The 26,948-nt window shown below is 36.6% G+C and overlaps 1 protein-coding gene and 1 long non-coding RNA gene across 3 annotated transcripts in view; one reads left to right on the forward strand and one right to left on the reverse strand.

Annotated features, from left to right (window-relative positions):
* Positions 1–3,103: 3,103 nt before the first annotated feature.
* Positions 3,104–8,073, reverse strand: LOC143409830 (uncharacterized). Of its 2 annotated transcripts, XR_013092684.1 has the most exons (3): positions 7,862–8,073; positions 4,991–5,128; positions 3,104–3,540 (listed from the first exon to the last, which is right to left on the reverse strand). It is a non-coding gene; the product is annotated as an uncharacterized LOC143409830 (long non-coding RNA). The 2 variants fall into 2 exon arrangements; XR_013092683.1 differs by lacking the exon at positions 3,104–3,540 and having other exon boundaries at positions 4,990–5,128.
* A 52-nt stretch (positions 8,074–8,125) lies between these two features.
* The window catches only part of Cox10 (cytochrome c oxidase assembly factor heme A:farnesyltransferase COX10), a 120,776-nt gene continuing 101,953 nt past the window's right edge, over positions 8,126–26,948 (forward strand). Inside the window, exons 1-3 of the mRNA XM_076870677.1 lie at positions 8,126–8,247; positions 12,035–12,168; positions 13,128–13,449. Of these exons, the coding sequence (XP_076726792.1) occupies positions 8,205–8,247; positions 12,035–12,168; positions 13,128–13,449 (499 nt within the window). The 5' untranslated portion in view covers positions 8,126–8,204. The remainder of the gene's footprint in view (positions 8,248–12,034; positions 12,169–13,127; positions 13,450–26,948) is intronic.

The raw sequence follows: 26,948 nt of genomic DNA on the forward strand, positions 1-26,948 counted from the left end.
TGAATTTTGCTTAATGATCTTTCATCTTTTTTTTTAATAGATAGATCTCACCCATTATACATGTCATGAATCACAGACTGATGGAAGTTTTCTTGATTTAATCTCACCCATACTCTAATTTATAGAAATTCCTAGAAATTATAGACAAATAGAGAGTGCCCAGTTTCAAATGCAGATGTGCTCTTTTCATATAGAACTTGGGAGAAATAATTAAATATGTGAGTCCACATCATCACTTTAAACATGGGTTCCTTTCATAGAAAATTTCATAAGCATTTGGAAAACACTAAGTATAAACCCAGATGTGGGTTGAGGGAACAAGTTATCTTCTCTTGACTCTCCACCATCCTCTGTATGTGGGAGTAGTACTGCAAAGATTTATTTCCCCACTGAAACTTTTCTTAGAAAATGGAAATGATTACAGTCAGTTTCAAATAATATTTTTCCTTCAGTTGCATAAATCATGGAGTGCTAGCCAAAGCTCATTTTCAATTCGTGTCCTTCTTTGTGCTCCTGTCAATTCTGGGATTTCAAAACACCCATTCATGGATAAGATCTTATCTATGGAAAAAGTTCTTTAATACTCTAGGGCCAACTGATATTAAATAATGGTATCTTTTTATAAAGCTAAATTATTCAATTAAATAGCTATCAGATTATATTCTTTTAATAATTTTTGGCATTAAAGTGATCTTTTACAAAATGATTACAACATTAGATGGTACTTTAATTTGCTTTAAACACTCTTATAATGCTCAAAGTTGGCAATCCTATGCTGGTTACCAAATTATTTTTGAGATTTTTTCTGGTCTATATAATCCCAAACCCCATAAACCACCGGAATGTATCTTCAAATAGTCTTTCAATTAGTGGAATATTTTCTGAGCCCTTGCATTTCTGGGAATGCCTGCCCATCCCACTGGAAGACAAATTGCTGGTTGTAATGGTCTTAGCTCATAACCCCCTACCCAAGCAGGGAGAAATGGGGAAGAAAAACAACCTGTGGGATCATTTAGCACCTAAGGGTTGCAGAGCAAATGTCTGAGACCAACCCAAAGGTTTTTTTTTTTTTTCTCTCTCTCCTAAATTTTTGCTAAATAATTGAGTTTTTTCCCCCACTTACTACACTTTCACTTTTTCTCAAGGCATTACGTCTTCTCCAAGCACATGCCACTGACAGAACATGTGGTGGCTTATGCCCAAAAGGCCCAACTCTAACATCTAGTTTCTAGTTTTCTTAGCCACTGTTTCTTTAGGTAGATGCGAGTTGAACCATTTCCCTAAAAGATATGTTAAGTTCTAACACCAAGTAACCCATGAATGTGATCTTGCTTGGAAGTAGGGTGTTCGTGGATGTAATCAAATAAAGGTAAGGTTGTAAGGAGTGAATAACCCAATGTGACTGGCATTTGCTTTTATTTTTTCAGTGTTGGGGCTAGAACCAAGGACCTTGTGCATGCTAGGCAAGCTCACCACCACTGAGCTGCATCCCAGATTCCAAACTTCTGGAAGAATAAATGAGCAAGGAATGCCTGGGGACTTTCAGAAGATGGGAGAGGAAAGTAAGGATCCTTCCGTAGAGGCTGCTAAGAGAGCAGACCATTTCTCACTTCCTTAATAGTAAGATAATATACATGCTGTTTTAAGTCACTGTTTGCCTTACTTCATTATAGCAGACCTAGGGAACTAAGACAAAAAATTTCTCAAGCACTTAGAACTTTTATTACTTTACCTATAAAATTACTTTAAAGAACTATTTGTAATTTTTTTAAAAAAAATGTTGCCTAAGATTAAATGAAGATTAAATATGAGTAAACAGAAGAAGATATGTAGATTTGCACATTCTAATAAAGAAGGGGTTATCATCCTTACCATCACTGCTACCACTTCTATCGCCTTCCTTGGATAGCTCTCTCCTGGAAATACTTCCTCTTTTTGTAATTTTTGAATAAAGTTTGTATGATGTGAATAAAGCAATGAAGTCATTTCTCTTAACTGTGGATTATCAGGCCCACCACCAAAGATTTTCAATTTAGTAGGTCTTGGGTAGGCCTCTGAAGTGATATTGTTTGAAGGTGTCGAGGTATGGACTCTCATGATTAAGTACTGAAAGTACAATGTAATTTAGGTGGTAGATCTGGCATTAATATCCCTGTTTTATACCTATGGAAACTGGATCAAAGGGAAGTGAACCAACTGAGAAAAAAAAAGTTCTTTATTTCTTTTTTTTTTGAGGCTGAACTTCAACTTTATTGATTTGATGAAATGAATGGGAAATTCTATACTAGCATGAAAAAAAAATTGATAATGAGGAATTTGTAATATATAAAACAAAGGAAATTTTAGATGTGGCACTTTTTAACTATGTGAACTTGGGGAAATTATTCAATCTTTTAAGGCCTCAGGCTAATCTGAAAATGGAAATAGTGGATATTGAGGTTCTTCCATAGTAGATGAGTTGCCACGATAAAATACTATTGTTAGTACAGTGCCAGATGAATGGTGCACTTTTGCAATTATACCTTAACAATTAAAAAAAATCATCTTCTGTTGCTGATTTGTGTTAAAGGTACAGATGTAGACAGAATGTCCATAGATGAGAACCGATTTCAGAAGTGAAGTGATGTTCATGCTTTCCTAGTAGCTTAATGATGGTTGCTGAAAATATAATTTACCTGAGATTATTAATTTGCCTTTAGCAAAACTTGTAGTTTGAAACTCTCTTTTTAAATAATATTCAAAGGTCACTTACTAGAATACATAAGAACCATTTTTTAAGAGGTCCTCACAAACAACAAAAAACACATAACAAGTATGCATCCAAACTTTAAAAAAAAAGAAAGAGTTCCTCACAGCTAATAGACAATTTGTCTCTAAGTGTGGGTTATAACTTTTTTCAATCAGTAGTATTTAAAAATTTTCCATATTCTTCTCTAGGCTTCAAGATGCTGAGAGAGAACAAAAGATACCTTCCTGATGTGGGAAATTGGGCATTCTGACATCACCAAGGAAATTGTGCACACAGTAAATAGGAAGAAACAAGACAGGAACAAATCTGCACAGAATGGCTTTTATTTTTGAATTAAGCAATTATAGATTCATGCCATATTAGTATTCCAAAATACAGCCTAAATCCATGACAACAACTAGCCACCATGTTCAAATTCCCTTTATTTTTGTTAAACATGATATCCTTTTTTGGATAGCTGACTGAATTCTAGTTGTTTTTCCGTGTTATCAGCTGAATAAGATTTGATGCCTTGTTGCTCAACTCCTTGTGCCATTCATGGAATGTATCATATCATTCAGGATACAACGATTGGAACAACAAATAGTAGCTTATCCATCACAATATGCTATTGAAATACACCTGAAGATATATGTTCTTGACTTGGTGCAATAGCTCAGCAATTTCCTCAAGAAACTAGGCTGATTTTTCCATTCTGCCTTCCTCAGCATATTTTTTGTCTTCATGATCCTTACCGAATAGTTGGAAGAAGGCTGTCTCAGCTCCAGGAATTGCATTCTCAGCCTTTCTTCCTGAGAAAAGAGGAAAGTCAGAGAAAGTACCTCCCTTCATATGTCCAGTTCTTTCAATGATAAACAAAACCATTGCCTAAAACTTCTCCAGCAGGCTTTTTTCTCTCTCAATACAGAATGGAGTAACATAACCAGCCCTGCTATAAGAACTCTGGGAAAGTGTGTAGGCAGGTAAATTAGAATGAGATTGTGCTGATTGACCTAAAGCAGCATGATTCATCTCCCAGGATCGGGTATTTTGTTTCCCTTAACAAGGTCTGTTTATTGAAAAGGCAGAAAACTATGGCATTGAATAGAACTTGCTAGAGTGCACTTTCTTGTTGCCATTTCTTTTTCTGTATTCTGAATTGTACTTCTCACTTTTAGCATCTCAAGACTCATGTATGGAACTGAGCTCTGGAGAGTAACAATGGAAAAATGGCAGCTGGAGGAGACAGCAGAGGTATAATAATGCCTGAAGTGACCTTGGACTAGGATTCTATCCTGATGTTATCAGTCACTTCCAAGGAATGATTAGGAGATCTGAGGAACTGACTTACGTTACTCAAATTCACAGAACACTGACTGCAAAATCTAATCTGTACACTTAAGGTGGAACATCTATTCAAGAAGAATTCACATTAGTTATCTCCCCGGCCTTCAAGTCTGCCCTCTGATGCTGTACTTGGACTTGGGAGTGTACAAGCCATTGTGCTGTAGCCTCACTGGCTAGCAGTGCCAATCAGGGTTGTGATACTGCAATATGAGGACAGGGGCAAGGAACTTTTCTACCTGTTTCCCATCTGCCTGTAAATTCTGTGAGAACTATTCCAATACTACTTCGTTCTCTACCAGCAGAAAGCCCTGCTTATAGCTTTTTCAGCAGTCATAGAATCAACATGATTAGTTCTCATTAATATCCTTGTTCCTAACTTTTTACTATTAATATTTCTCTTTGGGAAAGAGGGACATCCTTATCCTAGAGAAACTTAAGTAGAGTATGATGAACAATTGTAGTGAATAATGAGGATAAGGGGAGTTGGGTTATCTTTAAAAATTATTGCTATGAAATACAATGATTGCTGTTTTCCACATCAGATTTTGTGTGATCCACTCATCCCTAAATAGCATAGGAGGGACACACAAAGCCATTTAAAAAAAAAAAATTTGTTGCACATAGACACAATGCCTTTATTTTGTTTATTTATTTTTATGTGATGCTGAGGTTTGAACCCAGTGCCTCACACATGCTAGGCAAGCGCTCTACCACTGAGCCATAACCCCATCCCACAAAGTCATTTTTAAAAGCTATGAGTTAACCACATTAACTCATTTAACTTTGCTGTTCATCTATATTTACATTGATGGTATACTGGTGTAGATTAAATAGTACTGCAAGTGACAAAAAACCCCAATTACTCTGTATTAGGTAGAAATTATTTCTCCTTCATCTAACCAACCCAAGGCTCACACGGCAGCTTCATAAGTTGTTGTTCTCCAGGCTCTGCACATCTTCTTGTTTTGCTGAATCTCCTCATGGTACAAGATATTGTTCAAAATCGAGCCACTTCATCTGCATGCCAGCCAGCATGGAAGGACTTGCACTTTCCTATTAAGGACAAATAGAAGTCAAAACACATCTCTTCTAATTGTATCCCATTGCTCAGAATTAGTCAAAACGTCAAATCAGGCTGCAAGGTAGGCTAAGGAGTCTTTATTCAGGACAATCCAGTCATGTCTTCTAATCTGCATAAGGGATGAATAGTTATTGGTAGAGGATAAACAGTTGTTCAACAGAATTGTCACCTTGTTTTTCCTGACTTCATTCTTAGATTTGTTTTTGTTTTAAAAATAATAGCATTAATGAGAAAGTTCACACTCTATACAATTTACCTATTAAAAGTGCATAACTCAACGTTTTTAGTATATTCAGTTATATAACTATCACATCATCAATTTAGGGACATTTTCATCCTCTTCCTTGGCAATTATTTCTCTTTTCCCTCTACTATTTCTTTTGGACCTAGTCAATCATTTTTTTTTTTTTTAAAGAGAGAGGGAGAGAGGGAGAGAGAGAGAGAATTTTAATATTTTATTCATTTATTTATTTTTAGTTATCGGCGAACACAAAATCTTTGTTTGTACGTGGTGCTGAGGATCAAACCCAGACCGCACGCATGCCAGGTGACCCCGCTACCGCTTGAGCCACATCCCCAGCCCCCTAGTCAATCATTAATCTATCTTTATGAATTTGAGTATTATGGACATTTCGTATAAATGGACCCCTCCAATATATGTTCTTTTGTGACTGTCTTTTTTCACTTAGTATAGTTTTCACAGTTCATTAATTCACTTAGTATAGTTTTCACAGTTCACTAATTTTGTAGCAAGTATTAATATTTTATCTTCACTTTAACAATAGGCCACCATATGGATATACCACATTTATATATGAAGGAGGAATTAGCTGATGGACACTTGCATTGTGTCCACTTTGGGGATATTATGAATAATACAGCTATGAAATCTATACACAGATTTTTGCATGGATACATGTTTTCATTCTTCTTGGGCACATTCCTGGGACAGTATTGCTGGGTCACATGGTTGCTCTATGTTTAACCTATTGAGGATCAGCGAAGTTGTTTTCTAAAATGATTACATCATTTTATATTCCCATCAACATATGTGAGGGTTCTAATTTCTTCACATCCTTACCAACAGTTGTTATTTTTTGAATTTTTGGTTCTAGTCATCCTAGTGGTGTAAAGTGGAATCACTAGGTTCTTATGTTTTATAACACAAAAATCTAAGAAAATATATTTAGAGTCACAATTCCATTGCTTGGAGTGAATTACTTACCCTTTCTCAACCTCAGTTTCTTCTATGAAAATGTCAAGCTGCATGGATGTCTGAGGTCTGTCTGCAAAAGTTTCATTCATCTAGGATGACTGAAGGACAGACTTAACTACAGCATTTTCTAAGAAAACTTTCCAGGAAGTGTAGGTTTAATTAAGCAAAAAAACTGCAAACCTAGTTCATCTTAAAATAAGCAAAAATTATCAATATGAACCATATTTCAATTCTCAAGATTGTTTGTCTATATGTGGGCAAGATGGCACATGCCTGTAATCCTGGCTGCCTGGGAGGCTGAGGCAGAAGGATTGGAAGTTCAAGGACAGTCTCAGCAACTCAGTGACACCCTGTTTCAAGATAAAAAAGAAAAAGGGTTGGGAATGTAGTTCAGTGGTAGAACACTTCCGGGTTCAATTCCAAGTCAAAAGAAAAAGTACATTTTGTTTCATGTGTATATGTGAGTCTATAGAGTATACAGATGTATGTACACCCATCTACACACATATATATGGTATCTCATAACACAGGCTGTGTTCAAAATGTTTGAAAAACAATGGGTTGAACAAAATTGTTAGACTCTTACTTATTCAAAATTCATTATCTACAACTCACTTAGTTTAATATTAACTTGGTCTGGATAGCCACAGGCCTAAGTTCTCAGTGATGAACTGTGATCAGCCTCAGCTAATCACTGCAATCCCATTCTCTGTTTTGTCTACTTTCCTTGTATGTGAGAACAATCTTACAGTATCTTCCACTGAGTAGCAAGTTTAAATCTGACACCTTCCCTAAGCCAACAGAAACGTTACCTCAATTTGGATTTCTACAGCAATTTGTGCATTACCCTTATCACACGGACTCCCGGACTCCCATAACAACCACCTCTCCTCCCACCGTAGGAACAGTGTATGCTCCTATAGAATCAAGGGGGTCTTATTTTTTTTTGTCAGTGTCCCTAGTGCCTAGCAATGTTAGCTGAGGTGATCCCAAATAGTTCTCATCACATCACTGAAAATAAATAGAAACTGCCCTTAAAAAGTTCAGTTATCTATTTCTCTCCTGTTTTACAAGAGCTGACTTATGTACTTTTACTTATGAAACCCCAACAGGATAAACCTATGGGGGGGGGGCGCTGCTGCCAAATTTGATTGAGCAATCACAATACTTAAGATAATAACAATTTATGAGTGTCTAGGAACAATAGGAGCCTAGGTACCCGTTTGAGGGACACTGTGTAATTCTCTGGAACACCTGACAAGTGTATATATAGAGAGTGATGATTCAGTTCCCTTAATGTGAACCTCGAGTGCATCCGGCCTCACATCTGACAGCGGACGTGGTACAGCTGTCTGAAACCCAGTAGACCGGAAGGCGGAGGCGTCGCCGCACGAACTTGTACTCGCGGCGCCCAGGTCCCCAGGAAATGTCCTAACCATACATTTAAACTGCCTTCGAGGAGGCCGCGGACAAGCCCTGCCCATCGCACCTGGTCACGGAGGGTAACCTCGGGCCGCAGGATGCCTGCTAGGTTCCGGGGCCTGGAGGCATGGAGCCGCTGTCCGCGGCTTTTTCTGGTCAAGCGATGCAGGTTGCTTCTCGCATTTCCCGAATGCATCTCGGGCACTCGACCCTTCATCCCTGCCAGGGTCCAGGTCACCAGCCCAGATCACCCTCCAGCTACCAAGCTTTCCCGGCAGAGCCCGCCCGCCGGAAGTGACGAGACGGAAGTCCCTGCTCCCACAGGGGGCGGGCAAACAAGATGGCGGCGCCCAGCAACCGGTGAGGAGAGAGGACACGGGGATCCCGGGGAGCGGCCAGAATCGTCCGTTATGGCCGCATCCCCTCACGCTTTCTCCTCATGCCTCCTGACAGGTAGTATACCCGACCTTGGGAAAATTCTCTCTCTCTTTTCTTTTTAATTCTTCCACGTGCGAGGCTGTAGCTCCGGCCGGCTGCAACCTTGGGAGCCCTTGGCTAAATCGGCTGGTTCACTGTGTGGAGGAAGTGACCTTGGGAATAGCCTAGCATGAAGAGGTCACAGACCTGTGAACCAGCCTGGCGCTGGGGCCCCAGTGGTCCACACCGTGTGCTCCATCCTCCTCTCCTGGATGTGAGGGCAGAGTTAAATCTTACGGTTCCACAAACCTCTTAGCATACCAGAGCCTCAGGTCCCAGCTATAGGCTTGAAATGAGAAGGAAAGCACTTTGCTCCCACTCAGAAGCCCTGATGCAACTTAAAGGGTCATGGTGATAACTGCAGACAGCAGGCCATAATCCTCTGGGACTTTTGGCTTTCTGTCCTCAGCGTGTCCCTCGTGTGATCATCCACTTTGAAAGACCTGTGATGAATGATGAAGTTTCAGTGCACTTTCCTCACTCTTTGCTAGTTCTCAAATGTCACCTTTTCAGAGAAGCCTGCCCTGACCATCCTATCCAAAATAAGAAACTCTGCCCTTCCTTTCTCATAACATCCTATTTATTAGATTGGGAATTTGATAACTAATGACTGTGTGGAGTGTGTGACTGTGGTTCATATTAGAGACCAGATACTAGAGCCAGGAATGGCCTATTTGTTTTTTTTTTTTTTTTTTTTTTTTTTTTTTTTTAGTTAGAGAGAGACTGAATGCCTTTATTTTATTTGCTTATTTTTATGTGGTGCTAAGGATGGAACCCATTGCCTCACATGTGCTAGAGAAGCACTTTGCCACTGAGCTACAGCCCCAGCCCCAGGAATGGCCTTTTGGTCACTCTTTAGAAACTTTTGAGGTCTCACCTAGCACACACAAACTGTCTGAGATGTTTTGTGACTCAGTGAAATTCCTTTCTTCTTTTTTATAATGTAATTTTATGGGTCTCTTCTAATTTGTGTGATCTCTGGGCAAGTCATTGGACTTTTCTGGAATTGAGTTTGCTCAGTTTATAAAATGAAATAATTGAACTAGATGATCTCAAAAGTTGCTTCTGGCTCATAAAGTGGGGACAGAGTAGAAAGGTGTGTAGATGAAAGAAAGTTGGCCAGAGTTTAATTGTTGAAAGCTGGGGGATAAGTAATGGATGGAGGTGGGGGTGTGTGGTCATTGAACTCTTCTGCTTATGACTACAGTTTTCCATAATGAAAAGTTTTGCGTTTTTAAAGCACTATATTTCTTTTTAAAATTATGTATTTATTACTTCTACCACTTCTGATTGTGAGTGTTCTTTAATTCTAACCTAGGTATTCATTCTTGGAAATCTCAAACCTAGTTAGTACTTGAGTTATCCCCTCTGTGTGGAGGCTTCTCCAATGTCATTCCTCAGACTAGCTGTTTTTCTGCCTTTCCTGTAGAGCAGTTCCACTTAACTGTCCCAGTCCAGTGAATGCACTGCATGTGGCCCACATAGTTTGTTGCCAGATCAGTCTTTCAGTGGTCTTGGTGTAGAAGGAATTAATAGCTTACTTTCTGAAACTGAATGTATGACCAATAAATCTAATAGTAAGTGGTCTCCATGACTTACTGTGATTCACTTGGAAGAGACCTTGATGGGAAGAGGTGGCAGAGAAAGTAAACTAGGACTGTTTTAGATACCTAGTAATCCAATAGTTGTGTCTGATTTTGCTTATAAAAGTCCAAAGTATTTTATAACCATTAAAAATATTTTAGGGTCTTTTAGCTGTTGTCTTATCTAGTTTTAAAAGCTCTACAAATATGATTCAGTGTTGATGGTAAATAGTGACTATGGTCACATATTTCCAGTCCTGTGTATTTTAAAACCTACTTTAGCTTACCCTAAGGCTGAAATATTTATTTTCTAGGTACTGATTCAGAGAAATTAACATATTTTGCCTAAAGAAATTGTTTTCGTTATTTATAAGTGTAGTTTCCTAGCTGTTTTTTCTTCTTATTCTGTAAAATCTCAGCTTGGTCCACTTACTCTTGAAAGATATTTTTCAAAGGTGGTTCCAAACATATATTTCTGTGTGTAGAAAATATGCATGTCATAATTAACTACAGTGTGAGAATATGATTTTAGTGAATAAGTGACTAACCTCCAGTCTAAGATAATTGCCATGTATTTCAAGGGTAGTGTTAATTCTCCTTCCCACAATATAGGAAGGTCATATGGGCTATCAAGTCATCTGCAGAGAGCAATTGCAAGCAAGGAAACAATATAAAGTTGAACAAATGTTAAAGTATGTGTGTTTAGTGAAAGGTCATGAGACAACAACATTACTTTGGTGAGTTGTCTATACAGATTTGGGTGAGTAATATGTGTTATCGGCTTTAGGAAGAAAACTTCAGTTTTATGGAACATGGAGGCAGGATGACTGGCTTGACTCCTATTACCATTACTATGGTTCATATGTGAGATTATAGTGATCTATATCAGTAGGAGTGAAAAGGAGTGGATAGATTTTACCTATATTTCACAGTTGACTGTACTTGAAGATTATTAGATGATAAAGGAAGAGTTCAGGAGATCCTAAAATCTTAAATAGCTAAGGCTTTTCTCTGCAGTACAGAATAGAGTAAAAAGGGTGAGAATAAAGTATTCTCAAAGATATATTGTTATCCATCCATATGGAGATACCAAGAGCAGTTGAATATAGACCTAATGACTCTAGAAATGGGTTGAAAATGAACAATTACCCATTTGCTCAGGGATCATATTTATTGTTCAGAACAATGGGAACACAACTCCCTTAAAGCGATAGACCCCAAAAGAGGAGACACCTAGGAAATATGAAGCAAAAAGCAGAAGACCAAGAACCTTTGGTGTCATGGAAGTCATTGAAGGAGAGACTGAAAAAGAAAGAGAAAAACTGTGGTATTGTACAGATTGTTAAGATTGTACAGATTGAATGAAATGAGGCCTAAGCCAGAAGTATCACATTTATTGATTTGAGAGAAGATGCAGTAGAATGATTAAAAGCTAAGTTCAGATGTAACCAGAATAGTTTATTCCTAACTCCATAGATAGAGTCCTATTTTATTGAGAACTATTTCTTCTTCCTAGAGGAAGAAATAGAAGAAGAAATAGTTCACTTACCTTAAGTGAACAGAATATTAACCTGAAATATGTATGTTCCAACTTATTGTCATTTATTGAGAAAAATAGTGTTATTCATTTTCTACTTTTTAAAAAAATGGTTGTATTGGTTGTTTTATTTTTTATTTTGGGGGGTACTGGGGGTTGAACTCAGGGCCACTCAACCACTGAGCCACATCTCCAACCCTTTTTTTGCGTCATTTAGAGACAGGGTCTTATTGAGTTGCTAAGTGCCTCACTAAGTTGCTGAGACTGGCTTTGAACTCGAGATCCTCCTATCTCAGCCTCCTGAGCCATTGGGATTACAGGCATGTATCACCATGCCTAGATGGTTGTTTTATATTCTTGAAAAGATCTATAGTGGCCATTTTAGCATTTACTATAATAAAAGCATAATGATCCGAATATGAAAAATTTCCCAGGTTCTCCTGACGAATTATATTGACTTAAACCACTGGAAGGCTAATAAATTGCATTTATTCCCAACTCTGGATTAGAAAATTTCAGAGCTCTGACCTGTCATATAGTAAGCACTTACTTTGGCTTGCTTTGCTATTGGGCAGGTGTAGTTATCATTTGGTGAGAAATATTAATCATGCTACCATTTCTTCCTCCTCTTTCTCTATTTTAGGTTGGGTAGGAGGATGTGTCTGGTATCTAGAAAGAAAAGCTGTGCAGGAATCCCCTCACAAGTTTATGCGCCTTTTCAGGAATGTCAATAAGCAGTGGATTACATTTCAGCACTTTAACTTCCTCAGGCGCATGGTATGTTTCTCAGTCTATTGCTTTCTGCCTATACTTTTTTTCTGTATGAGGGAATTTCAGAAATTCCTATTATAAGAAAAGTTTTAGAAGTACTGTTTGAAAAAGACTTTTATTTAGTGTTCTCTTAAGTTTATCCAAAACTTTAATCTCTTGTTATGATTATTCTTAACTGAAACCAGAATAACTCTGGCATTTGAGGATAAAAGTATGATCTTGAACTTATTGATTAAGTTTGGAGTAAGATTGAAAACTTCTGGCATATTTCGACTAGGCTAAAATTAGGAAAAGCTGAACTTTTATGATCTATCTTCTTAAATTCTTTGAAGTTCTGTAAGTACATAAGTAATACAGAAATGATTGTTTTAACAACATGGTCCTCTTATTTTTCTTAAATCAGCAGTGCATTTGAAAGTCTTTTTAACACATAGATTTCTGAATAGACTCAAATAAATTGAGTTTTTGTAATTTGTGGGGCATTTTATAATGGGCAATGATAGCTTATCTCAGTCCTCTTGTATTCAAATATATATAATGCCTAAAAAACAACTCTGAATTCACTCATCAGTTGTAGGTCATATCTAAGGCTAATATTTGTAATTTCAAGTCATTCTGACATAATGAAAAAGACATTTAACTAGTTACCCTCTGAGGTGGTTCCTCATCCCAGAGCTACTTATATCTGGTTATTAGCTCTTGGTTTTGTCAATTTCAGAACCTTAGTGTCCTCATATGTAAATTAAAAAGAGAGATTAATATAATTAATCTTCTTTAGCAACTTTTAAGAAGATTAAATGAGATACGTGAACTATGGAGCACCTCACAAATTTAGTTTTAAACTACTGATGGAAGATGCTAGTAAACAACCATTTAAAAGTATTATAAGAAAAAAAAATAAATAAAAGTATTATAAGGCTTAGTTTTAGAGTAACATATGAGTTTGTTTGTTTCTTTTGGTTTAGTATGTGACGCAGCTGAATAGAAGCCTCAACCAGCAAGTAAAACCTAAGCCAGAACCAGTAGCATCTCCTTTCCTTGAAAAAATATCGTCAGGTCAAGCCAAAGCAGAAATATATGAGATGAGATCTCTTTCAACCCCCAGCCTGCCTTTGTCTAGAAACCCAAGTGAAAAACAACTAATAGAACTAGAGTCTGCCTCCATCGTTGAAAGCCCAACAGATGTGGGAAAAGAGAGAAAAGAGGAAAAGCAGTGGAAAGAGATGAAACTGCATATGGATGATCTGCCAGGGATTTTGGCTCGCCTCTCCAAGATCAAACTCACAGGTACTTGGTTTTTCTGATGTGAACACCTACTTGCAGCTTTATTTTAATTAAAGAGCTAATTTGCTTATTGTTCCCAAATAGCTTGAAACTGTAAATCCTTTATTAGTATTTTTCTTCTCTTCAATTTTATTAGGATTCAGAATCATTTTTTTTGCATTCTGTTTATACAGAATTATAAATAGTATCACACTAGAATTGTTGCATTAAAACTAATCTTTCATTTATAATTAGAATATTTACCTGCTTTTTCCTTGCCTTTAATGTTTGTATACCTACCACATTTTTAAAATGCAGTATTTGAGTTCTAGAATAAAAAAAAAAAAAAAAAAAAATTGAGTTGCTGGGCTTGGTGTGAACCCACAGTGGCTACCTGGACTCCCAGATCATTTCTATGTTTTGCTTCTTGGAGTGCCCCTGAGACTGTCCCATGGGCACAGGGGTAGGGACTGCTTTGCTGAAAGGAGGTTGGGAACCACTGGTTTGTTTATTTGTTTGGCTCATGCTAACACATTGAACCAAATTTTTTTTGTCTATAGTTGGATATTAACCCATAATTATGTCCTTTGGGTGTGACAACAACCTTGTGAATCAGAACAAGCATTATTATTCTCATTTCATAGCTCACCTTTTAGATTACCTATTTGTGCTAACCCTGTTTAGGTAGTATGTCCTGAATCACTCTCAGATGATGAGGTTAAACCAGGTACTATTGAAGGACAGAAAGTGCTAAGTGATGTTATGGAGTCAGATGAACCGATGAGACAGGGAAGCTTTTGAAAGTAGAGAAGTATCAGGGAAAGATTGATGTTGTTCACTTGTCTTTGAAAATTCAGAGTGAAAGGAGGTAAGCTAGACAATTTCCTCCAACAGTGCCCAACTTCGCTTAATGAAAATATTTTTGGAGCGATGATAAATAGACATAGGGGGAGTTTGATGAAGGAGCTGAAGAATTTAGTAACTCTAAAGAGACTTGCATAGTGTAACTCTAGAGAGACTGATTCTACAGGTATCCTTGAAAACATATCTTTGTGCTTTATTCTAACTAGGTAAGAAATCACACTTCTAAAGAAGTTAATTTTTTGGTATTACACAAGTGGTCGAAGTGTCATGTTGTTAACATGTTAAGAATTACCAGAGATAAGTTATGGTCATATGGATGTCACTCAAGAAATGAGGCCTCTCAGTCTGATCCTTTGCTGTCCATTCTTCCTTTCACCTCTAGTCAAACATCTGTTACCAAGAGAATCTTTTGTAATACGTATAAGATTTGCTTTCTTATCTTCATTTCCTAAGCCATCATTCCTAGTTCAAGTCCCAAAGAAATGGAGACATTGTTTTTTTGCAGTAGCTCCTAACTGTCCTCTCTACTTTTATTCCCAGCTTCCCTCTCCCCAACGTGGCAGTTCATGCTACACAGAGCTGCCAGACTAGCTTTGCCAAAATATTGCCTTCAGTTTTCCTGACCTGCACATATCTACTCTTTTTCCATATTGCCTCCTGCCTCAGCTGCCTGGTTTTAAAGGAACATTGTAATCTGGAATGGTTAAACTCTTCTCCACAATCATACCTTTCCCTTTCTCCATCTTCTGCCCTGTGACTAGGATCAATCCTTTCACCTATACTTGTTCTTCCTGTCTGTGGAAGACTGGCTTGCCTGTCTTATATCCAGTCAGATCCTCTCAACCTCTTCAGTAAACTGGTTTGGGGCCTCAGTCTTGAGTTCTGATCCTAGCTGTGATATTTACTAGTCAGTGAGACTTTGGGCAGTTCCTTAACTTTATTGATACTATTTCCACATCTGTATACTAGGAATGATAATAGTGGTTTAGGAATGAAATCACATAATGCATCTAAACTCCCAACAGCATGCCTGAAGCAAGGGAGCCACTGAAAGGTTAATTGGCAGATGATTACAGATATCTGTTTGTTTAAGATACATCGTTTCTGCCTGCACAAGGGCTTGAGGGAAATGAGCATTACCTAGGAAGGGAAATTGAGGAGGGGAATTTTAAGCAGTGACTGAAGGCTTTGTAAAGGCAAAGAAGCCAGTTCATCCTGCCATGTTTAGGGGATAGAAGTATGACTTTGAGTAATATAGTATGGCTTAAGTGTCGCACAGGAGAGATTGAAGAGTTAGGCAGAGGTCATGTTGAGAGTTGGGCTATTATACCACAGCAGTGGAAAGTTCTGGAAGGTTTTTTTTTTTGGAGGAATATGATCACTTTGTGGTTTTCCTTATTTATCTTTTAAGTGTCTTAATTACTGTTAAATTAATAAAGGTATGTTATTTTAAAAAAAGTTTAAATATACATCTTAAACTGAAAAAGTGCCTTTTCTGAAAAACTACTTGAAATATAGCCTTTTCTTTATATATACAGATACAGATATAATTGTGTTCTTTACCAGAAATAGTAGGGTCATTTACTTTCTCTCCCTTTTTCCATATATTTACATATAGTTGTAATTGTGTAACTTGCAGTTATCTTGTAAACATAGCTTTCACTGACAGTATTCACCTCACAGCATACTGTTCCTTTAATAGATCTCTACTCTTTAAGTATTCCTTTACAGGTAAGTATTTAGGTTATTGCTAACTTTTTGCAATTAAAAACAATTATTTGATTAACTGTGTTCCCATAAGTCTCTGCATGAGTACATGACATTATCTGTAAGATAAGTGTGTAAGAATACAGTGGCTAACTTTAAACTTTTAATTTTTGATGTCAACCAATTTGTTTCTGTCTCACTCTACTCCTACATGTAGTCTTTACCATTTTTGTCAGTTTGTTCATTGAAAGATTTTTGTAAATTTTCATTGTGTAGGTTTTCGTGGGATTTATCATCTTTTTCTCTTATTTTGATCAGGTATATTTTTTTCTTCTGTTGTTTGCCTCCTGTATCTTTGATATTCCTTATATTCTTAATTATTTCTAATAATTAAATCAATAATAAATTTAAAACACCCAACACCATGCCTAACAGCATGGGAGGCACTGATAGGTTCATTTCTAATTAATTGCAAGTAAATAAAGAAAATTAACATTTTATCCATCACATTCATTAAAACTATTTCTTTTATACCTTTTTCTTTTTCTTTAGTTGTGATATTTTGTTGTTTTATTTTACTTCCCCACTGATATTTTTAACTTTTATGTATTCAAATTCATTGAGTCTTTTCATGCTGAGAAAATTTTACTATTGTGTAGTTACAAAAGCCTTCTTGTGAAATATTTGTATTTGTATATTCTCTAAGGTTTTGGGACCATCTGGAATTTATTTCAGTAGAAGAAAGATGAATACTTTTCTATTAGTGCTATTAACCAAAGATCACCTGTTTTATAAATAAAGTCTTATTGGAACACAGGTATACCCACTCATACTATACTGATACATGCTACTTTGGCAGAATTGAGTGCTTGGGATAGAAACCTTATTACCTAGAAAGCCTGAAATTCATCTGGTCATTTATAGAATGTGCTTGCTGATTTGCTTTAAAAGAGTGTGGACTAGTGAGAGGCAAGAACAATGACAGACCAGTAGTGATAATCCTTTGAGAAATGATTTAGGGCTAACCTGAGCCTGAGACAGGGAATGAGGAAAAGAAAGAGAAATATAATCAACAAGGAAATAGAATGAACAGAGCCTTAGATTGCAATAGAGTGCTAGGGAGGCATAAAATAAAACATTGAGGACATGAAGTTGCAGAGTTGAATAGCTTTATGTAAAGCAAGTATTCACCAGCTCCTGGTCCCTAGTCTAATTTATTATTCTAAATCTTACCCAACTCTCTGAGATGGAGCAGTATATTGTCCTAGGAGCCAGAGTTCCTGTGCTAGCTGAGTAACGTTGAACAAGTTCTGTGATCTCTTTGTGTCTTAGTTTACCTGTGTATAAAATAGGCATAATAGTAGTACTTACTTCAAATTGTTGCTCTGAATATTAATTGAGTTCACATTTGCAAATTACATGCTTGGTGTATTAAGAGCTATACACACATTTCTTAAAAAATAAATGTGATATTTGGTTGCCCCCATAAACATGTGAGTTTGCTTCCCCTCCTCTAGGAAAAAAAAGTCTAAGCTTCTTCTAGAAAGAAGAAACAGGTTTGAAGAAAAGATGATGGTTTGAATTGTGCCAAGTGGAATTTGAGTTTCCACTGGCATATCTAGTGGGCAGGTTGCTATGATGAAGAGGAACTTGGGTAGAGCACTGGCCTGGGGGAACCAGGGATCATCAAATGGGATTGGCAGTGAAGCCATGGGAGTGAATAAGGTTACTGAAGTGTGTACAGTATAGGTCAACATGTAGAGTTGAGGAGAGCAATGTATCAAAGGGCTTGTGTGTATTCCTCTCTTAAGGTTTGGGTAAGGCTTATAAGGGAATCTGCAAAGAAATGAGTGGTCAGAGGAAAGAAAACAGGAAAGAGTCCTGCCACAGAAGCCAAAAGAGTAGAACCTGAACTTAATAAAGGAAGTAATCTGCACTGTCAAATGCTAGAGGTCTGTTGAGAAGCCCAAACTAGAAAATTACCACAGCTGACAATTAGGAAGTCAATGTTGACTAATTGCTAAGTTAGGAAATAATTGTCACTCTTCTTTGAGTCATATGTGAGCTGCTTTAAATAGTTCACTTAATAATTAAAGTTTATTCCCATTTTGTTTATTTCTTTAAGAACAGAGGAAAGTGTGAACTGATTTAAGATCAATATTTCTTTTGGCCACATCTTTCTTTATACTTTTTGTTTTAGTCAGTTTTTTTGTTGCTGTGACCAAAACACTAGACAAGAGCAATGTAGAGGAGGAAAAGTTTAGTTTAGTTTACAGTTTAAGAGGTTCAGTGCAACTTCATAGCTCTGGGTCCAAGATGAGGCAGAAAATGATGGTGGAAGGGTATGGGAGAGGAAGGCAGCTCAGGACATGGCAACCAGAGAGCTCCTGCTCACCAGGGACAAAATATATACTCTAGACACACGCCCTGTGAACTACATACTCTAGCCACCGCACTGGGCCATATCCTTGGATTAATCCACTATTAAAGTTGTCATAATCTAATCATTTACCTCTGAACTTTCTTGCATTGTCTCACATGTAAGCTTTAGGAGGAACACCTCATATCTAAACCATAACACTGGCTTTGGTTGTATGTTTTTTTTTTTTTAAGTTTTCTTTTTTAAAATATTTTTTAGTTGTAGATGGACAATACCTTTATTTATTTATCTTTATGTGGTGCTGAGGATCAAACCAAGTGCCTCACCCATGCTATGTGAGTGCTTTTTCCACTGAGCCACAACTCCAGCCCCTATTGTTTTTCCTTTTATGTGGTTTATATGGTTGAATATCTGAATTAGCATTTCAGTTTTTGATATGTAAAATATGGTTTCAGAGGTTGGTGGAATGAGATATACCCTATATATGTATGATTATACTACCCGTATGATTCTGTACCACATACAGCCAGAGAAAGGAAAAGTTTCCATTTGTGTACAGAGTGTTAAAATGCATTCTACTGTCAGGATAACTAGAACAAATTAAAAAAACATGGTGTCAGAAATCTCAAACAGTTATGAAGTTAATCATTTAATAATCACACTGTTGATGGGCGCAGTGGCTCATACCTGTAATCCCAGTGGCTCAGGAGGTTGAGGCAGGAGGATCATGAGCTCAGAACCAGCCTCAGAAACGACAAGGTGCTAAGCAAATCAGTGAGACCCTGTCTGTAAATAAAAACAAAATAGGAATGCTGTTGTGGCTCAGTGGTTGAGTTCAATCCCTTGTAATCTCCTCCCCACTCAATTAGTAATCATACAGTTTTGTATAGTGTATATTAACTCATTGGTTCCCAGATGTTAGTGCAGTAAGGAACACTTGTGGTGTGCTTGTTAAAATGGTGATTCTGACCACTATCCCCAAAATTCACCTAGGGCAGGCTAGGACCCAGAGGTCTGCATGTTTGACAGAATACGAAATGATTCTGATGCTTGTGGTCCCAGACACTTCAAAAAACTGAAGGAGGCATGATAGGCAGTCAATACCAATCCCAGACCGAATCATCTGTCTGGATTGGAGAAAACTCACCTAGTGAGAGCAGCAGTAGTTGGTTAGTCCAACTGGAAGTAGGAAAAGGCAGCTGGGCAGAATATGAACCACATAATAGGCATACAGAAGCAAGATACAGCCAGAGAAAAAGGGAACCACAGCTTTACCTGCATCCACAGATGGAACAGTCCCAAGGCAGTAAATTTACCCTTGTATGATTTTATATATTCCATGCCCCAGGTTTCTAAATGTACTAATTGAATTAAAGTCATTTCCTTCTGCTTATTCCATTTGAAGAAGCAGCACCCTTTGGGTGACCCCTACCCACTTCTCTGACCTTTTTTCTCCCTATTAATTTATTACTTGAATTCACACGTCTTGGTGTCAGCAGGATTTTTCCTTTAAGAAAATCCCTGATATCCATGAATTGATTTCTTTTGGACTCTTAACATCTTGGGCAATTCATTTAGAGCTAATGATAGCCAGGACAGAAATATCTGAGAGTCAGCGATCACTTTTATAGAACTAGTCTCTCCTTGCCTCCTTTTGTTTATAGCAGTAATATACCAAGGATAATTAAATGTAGAATAAGGGAGGGCCATATAGTGATCATCCTTACATTTCCTTTGTAAGATAGCTGGGGAGCAGCTGCCTGAAGCCTTGGCACTTAGGCCAGGATACCAGCCAAACATTTGCTGGTGTGAATGTCATTTAAAGATTTTTTTTTCTATGAAAGGAAGTAAGACTGAGTTTATAAAGAAGGAATAATATGTCTCCCTTGAGTTTCTCTTGCCAACTGAGCTATTTACAATCTGCTTTTGGAGTTTGTTGCATGGACCACACTAGGGTAAGGAAATTTTATTTGGATTAGGATCATAAGAGGCTTTAGTGACTCAACAGAGTTTATACTTAATATAGGTCAATAAAAAGCAGAACATTTTTCCTGACTAACATCTGTACTGAAAAGTTACAACACATTTCCTGAGACCAGAACACTAAAATAGATGTTTATTGAAACCAATAGATTATACTGTAGATGGAACTGATATAAACTGTAATGTATGAATGTATAGATCTTTTTTTCTCCTAGAATCTAGAATACTGTGCTTTATTAAAAGAAAAAGATCAAGAAGAAAGGGTGCAAGATTTATTTTAGGTTGCTGGCTTAATTTTTAAAAGCCATATCACTGTAATATTCATTTATTATGTAGCTGTATCAAGGGGTTTTGCACATTTTATAAAAGTATTAATTGAATAGAATTATGATGATTTCTTGAAGTTTATATTTGGAAATAATTACCTTAATGATATCTTACAAAATATTATAGTATAATTATATATCTATTAGTCTTTTTTATTTTATTTTATTTTTAGTTATTTTTAATTGGTGCTTAATAGATACACATAATGGTGCAATTCACTGTGGTATATTTATACATGCACTTAGTGTAATTTTGTCAGATTCATTCTGCATTTCCTCCCCTTTCCTGTCTGTCCTCTCAATCTCCTTCTGCTCCATTGATCTTGCCTCTCTTTATATCTGACCCATTTTTTTCCTTTATTTTGCTCTAGCTTCTGCATATGAGAGAAAATACTTAACGTTTTCTATTGTCTGAAACTTTAAATTCTTGTCTATTGTTTATTTTTGTGAATAAAATGAAAAATAGAAATAAAAAAAGAGAAGTTAAGAGCCCCGCTTAATTTCACCATGTCAAAATAATAACCATTTTTGAAAATTTGAATACATTTATTTAGTTTGTTTATTTTCTTCTATGCATATCATATTTTTGTTTTTTAAATATGTGTAAGATAGTATAAATATTTTCTGTAATTTTTAAAAAGTAATGTTCTTTAATATGTTTTTGTAACTGTTAATTTTTTTAGTCAATGAGTCTATCCTATCTTGGGTGATTTTTTTTTTTAATTTAAAGCAATATTTTTTCTGAGGACAAAACCATAAAATAATGTACAAGAAGTCCCAGTAGTTCATATAGTAACTAGACATTTTGCATACAGTATTTCAGCTGTACAGTCTGTGTTTTAATGTTAGTAGCACAGCCTCTGGGGTTAGACTGGCCGGGTTGGAATCTCTGGTATACAGTTTATTGACTTTATGATCACAGGCACATTTTTTCCCATGTCTCAAAGCCTCAGTGTCTTCATCAGTAAAGTGGGGATAATCCCACCTGAAAGAATTATTTTGAGAATTATAAGGAATAATTCAAGTAAATAATTTAGTACCATATCTAGTAAATTTTCAAGAAAGGTTAATCATAATTATTATTAGGTTATATTGTGCTATATAACTGCAAATATACTATCTTTTGTTTGATTTATAAAAAGGGGGTCATATCACAATCTGTTCACTTATTTGCCTTATTCCCTAAATAGTATACCAGAGACATATTTTATCAGTACAATTAAATATACTTTCTTTTTCTAAGGCAATAGTATTCCTTGTGGAAATTGTATTGAATTTATTGAACCGTTTCCCTTTGAATGGATATTCAAATAGTCTCTAATTTCTTGTTATTAAAAATAATATTTGTTAATATTATTATGCATGTTTCTTTGTAAGTATTTCAAAGGCATAGAAGTGTGCCTTTGTTTATAATGATATATAGCATACATCTGCATAGTTATACCATAATTTATTTACTTCTATTGAGATAGTTTTCATTTTATTATTACTTTTATAAATGGTGCTATAATGAATATCTTTGAAGCAAATTTATGATGATTTTCCTACTCTAGATGATTTTCCTAGGATAAGGACATGCAAGTGCCTTGCTGGGTCAAAGGATATCCCATGCTTTTTAAAGCTTTTCACTTTCATTGAGAGATTTCCCTCAATAAAGGTTTACCAGTTGTTGCTGCTACCAAAGCTTACCCACCATACCTTTATCAGTGGATGCTAGATAATAGTGTATTTTTCTAAGTACAATTTGATATGTAAAAGTGATATTTTTCACATATCAACTTATTATTATTAATTTTATGTTTAAAAATATCTGTGAGGTTTTATATTATTTATCTGTTAATTATTTGTATTTCTTTTATGAATAGACTCTTTGCCTTCCAGACTTCTTTTCTGTTCGTCTTTCTGTCTTTATTGTTTATAAGGGTTTTTTGTTTTGTTTTGTTTTTCAGTCCTGGGGATTGAACTCAGGGCCCTACACATGCTTGACAAGTGCTCTACCAGTGAGCTACAGCCCAGCCCTTTTTATTTTTTATTTTGAAAGGGTCTTCCTAAATGCCTAGAACTCCTGCCCCAGCCTCCTGAGTAACTGGGATAATAGGCATGTGATACCACATGTAGCTGAGGGTTCTTTATAAATTAAAGACTTGATTTTATTTATTTAATCTGTTGCAAATGTCCTGTGTCTGATTTTTTGTTTGCTTCTTTTCATTTATCAGTCAGTGTTTTGAGGTGCAAAAGTTAATTTTACGTAACCAAATTTTGTTAATGTTTTTCCTTGGGTTTCTGATTTTTGTTGCATGCTTAGACTTTTCTACGTGTGTATTTTATAATTAAATATCTATCTTTTTGTTAATCTGACACTTCTATGATTTCAAATTTGATGTTAAAATTATTTATAGAACATATATTTTGGTTAGTAGTATGAAGTAGACATTGAACCACTTTTTACTAAGTTCTTAACTAGTGTTTGAGTATCCTGTTCACAAGTTTAAGAATTTATGAAGCTTTATCCCTGTAATTACCTCCTTTCCTAGCCAACCCCAAAGTATTCTGCTAGTATGTTAATGGGAATTTCAGTGTTTACATACTGATGTGGGGATGATCTGAGCCTTTACCATATTATATCATGTTTATTTATTCAGATCATCTTTTATGCCCCTGAAGTTTTATAGTTTTCTTTAAATAGATAAATACATTTGCAAATAAATTGATTTGGGGAAAATTAAGAAAAAAATTTTACTTGATTATTTATTGAATTTTTCCTTTTTTCCCCCCCAGAAATACAATGAAATAATAAGATTATCTCCCCCTGCCTTTTTTTTTTTTTTTTTTTTTTTGTATTAACACTAATTATTTCATTTTCTGGTAATTGCCTCTTTGTTACACTCTCTCTGCTTGCTTTCCTCTATAATTTTCCACTTCATTTGGAAAGGTCCTCTGAGATATGTTATGTACAGTACTGATTTGATTTTTTTGCTGTCTCCTTTTTATTACATCTCATGACTTTTAACATTCTACTAAGGCAGTTTTTCTTTCTTTACATTTTTCTTAAGCAGATAAAGATCTGTTTTATATGGTTTGTTTTTTCTAGAGTGTAAAAATTTACTTTTTCTTATTCATCTGATACTCCCCGAGTGCCTGCTGTGTTTCAGTTATATTTCTAAGGTTGTGAACAGAATGAAGGGTATATGGTTGATGTAAGCCACCTGCATGGATCTTTCTCTTCTGAGGAGATCTCACAGTTTTATGGTGTATCATTTTCAAAAATACATTTAAACTTTTGCTTCCGTGCTCCTTTTTTTTTTATTAATATTGTAAAATCTTGTATGTGAGTTTGCATTGATCCATTTTGCCTCTCATCTTTATCCATTCTTGAATGAAGGCAAGACTATTCCAGAAGGTAGTTAGACCCCCAGATGAATATAAGCCCCATGGGAATGGGGCATTTGGTGTGCTTGCATTGTTATGTTCTTCCTGCCTGTAGCAACTCCTACACATAGTAGGTGTTCATTATATATAAATTGTGTGAATGCCTAACAGTTTCACTTGGTGTCATTGGATTTTTCTCACATTTTAAGCTAAAAGAATGGAGGTTATCTGTCTTTATTCTGGCACAGCAATCCTTTGGCCTGAAGGAGAAAAGGAGGGAACAACCAGCAATGGAACTTTTTCTCAAAAAGATTTTTTCATCACATTTCTGAAGCCACAGTGCCAGTATCCTTCTTCATTTGTTTTGTTGCCACTGTTTTTTTTGGTTTGTTGCCACTGTTTTTTGGTGGGGCAGTGGTGGGATAGAACCCAAGCCCTCACACATTCTAGGTAGGTACTCTAGGCAAGTGCTGGGCTACACCCCAGACCCCAAGCCTCTGCCTCTACTCTGGGCAAATGGAGTATCTGTGTCAACCTCTTCTCTGATGCCACTGCTTGCTGAGTTGGAAGAGTATCCCCACATGCCAAGGCCTGGTGCTAGTGTGTGGCCTGCTACACTGGATGAAGTACTCAGAAAAATGTTCTGCATTGTCTCAGTAAGAATTACGTCAAGGGGGGCCCTGTTTTCTTTTCAGTGTGACCGCAGTAGCCCTTTCTAGTTATGATGCAGATGTCTGTGAGTATTCCTGTACTGTGATGGCGGAAGGTCTTCTAATGGAGTCTCCCCCGCCCAACCCATGGTCCATCCTCCCCTCTGGCCTTGCTCCTCATCAGGAAGGCATATCATCAGGATAGCCTTTATTTACCATATTTATTCATTTCTTTATCAGTGGGTATTTAGTTAGTCCAAATTTTGCTTTTCAAATAACGAAAGTAATGAGTCAGCTGTCTTTAAGTCTCAATTGTACTACATTTAACAACTGTTTCTTGAGGTTTTGAGTATACTCTCTTTATTCAGTTTATTGTTGATGCAGGTTTTTTCTCTTTACTTAATTTATTACTAATACAGGTTTTTCTCTGATTTTTGTTTTTATTCCACTATTTCAGTTGGTTTCTGGAAGGACTGAGGTTGTGGAGATGAATTAGCCAATGTTCCAACTTGATGAAAGATAGATTTAGTTAGGCTGGTCTGTTTTCTGATCATTTAATTATTAATCATTTTCTTAAATTAATTGAACTAATGGTAATTAGGGTAGTGTGATAGATGCTAGGGAAAGGTAATTATAAACTTCTCCTGAGAATGATAAGTGTTTTGAACAAATTTTTGCAACATTAAAAAAGAGAGAAAAAAACTGGCTCAGTTTCATATGTAAGTGAAAACTTGAAAAACAGTAAACAGTAAATAGAGTTAATTTTTCTCACTGATTAAGTATTCTGAAGTTAAGAGTCTAGAGCTAGTACTTAAGGATGTCATCAGTGTACCTGGTACTTTCTTTCTCCCTGTCATCATGAGCTTGTGATTTTTGTCCTTTAGACCACAAGATGGATTACCTACCTGCCCCCTGCCCCACCCCACCATCCTAATGTTCTGTTTTAGGCAGAAAGAAGGAAAGAGAGAAGAATGTGGAAAGGCAGGGACTTCCTTACACAAAAGAGAAGGAAAGCTTTTAATAGAAACTTCTCCAGAACTCTGCAGCTTGGCAACGTCCAGCTGCAAGCAAAGTTGTAAAGTATAGCATAATTCCTGCATCCATCATTTGAAAAGCCAAAACATCTAAAACCCAGCCTAGTCAACTCTGACAGTAGCCAACTTCTGTTTCCTCATAACTATCCCTGGGCTGCCTCATTATGCAACAACAAATCTTCTTCCTGGAAAGGGGCCTGAAGCTGCCTGTTTCTCCCCTTCATGGTTTTTTTCCAGAGGAAAATGAAACACCACCCTTTAGTCTGTAACTACCACTAACATGTGCATTTCATATGTGATATATTTAAATGAAGACTGATTTGCCAACTCAGCTTCTCCAGTAATGTTTATAAATGTGTCCTGATCTGTCAGCATTTCCCCCCTATCATCTTAATAATCAGATACACATTTTGAGACTTATCATTTGTGTTGAGGTTTAGTCTGTATGACACTGCAAGAGAGGAAGGCCAACTAGCCCAAGTGTGTATTGTCTTTGAAAAGGTATAGGTCAGTGTTGGAACTTCAGCTATAGATGGAAATGAGCCACATGAGAGAGCTGTTGGCAAACATTTATCTGAACCCTGAAAGCCTCCTCTCACTTTTTTGTTGCATTGAGGGCATTGGCTTGTTGCTCAGTTTTCTTTTCACCCAAAAGTCTACTGTCAACCTAAAGGACTTCACTGTCCAATGGTTCTCTAGCTTCATTTACCTCCTGAGACACTTGGGATGCTTATTTTGATACAAATTTAGTGCCCTAAATTTTTCCCCTAAATTCCTTTTCTCTGGGTCTGGGTTGAGAATTAGGAATCCGTATTTTATCTGATGACCCTAATACTTAAGGTTTCCATAACACTGAGAAACACTTTTCGGATCTGGAAAGCCCATCCAGTAACCTCTCCTCTAGTCTCTCTTCACTCTCCACAAAGTACTTTGCTTCCAAATTTCACATGAGAAAATACAGGTCAAGTTTCCATCTAGTGGGAATTCTCCAATAGCCTACTAACCCAGTTTAATAGAATTCTCACCTGTCGTGGCCTTTTCTCCTCTCTGCCTGTTCTTCCCTCTTGTGAGTAGGTCATCAACTTGAATCTTCACCAGGGTAGAAGCCCTAGGAGAATAGGGACCTTCTCTGTCTTGTTTATTGTCACATTCCCTTTGTTGAGCCCAGTGCTTTGCACATAATAAGTGCTAAAAAAAAAAACCCAGTAGC

This window comes from Callospermophilus lateralis, chromosome 11 (assembly GCF_048772815.1).
Source record: "Callospermophilus lateralis isolate mCalLat2 chromosome 11, mCalLat2.hap1, whole genome shotgun sequence".
NCBI lineage: Eukaryota > Metazoa > Chordata > Mammalia > Rodentia > Sciuridae > Callospermophilus > Callospermophilus lateralis.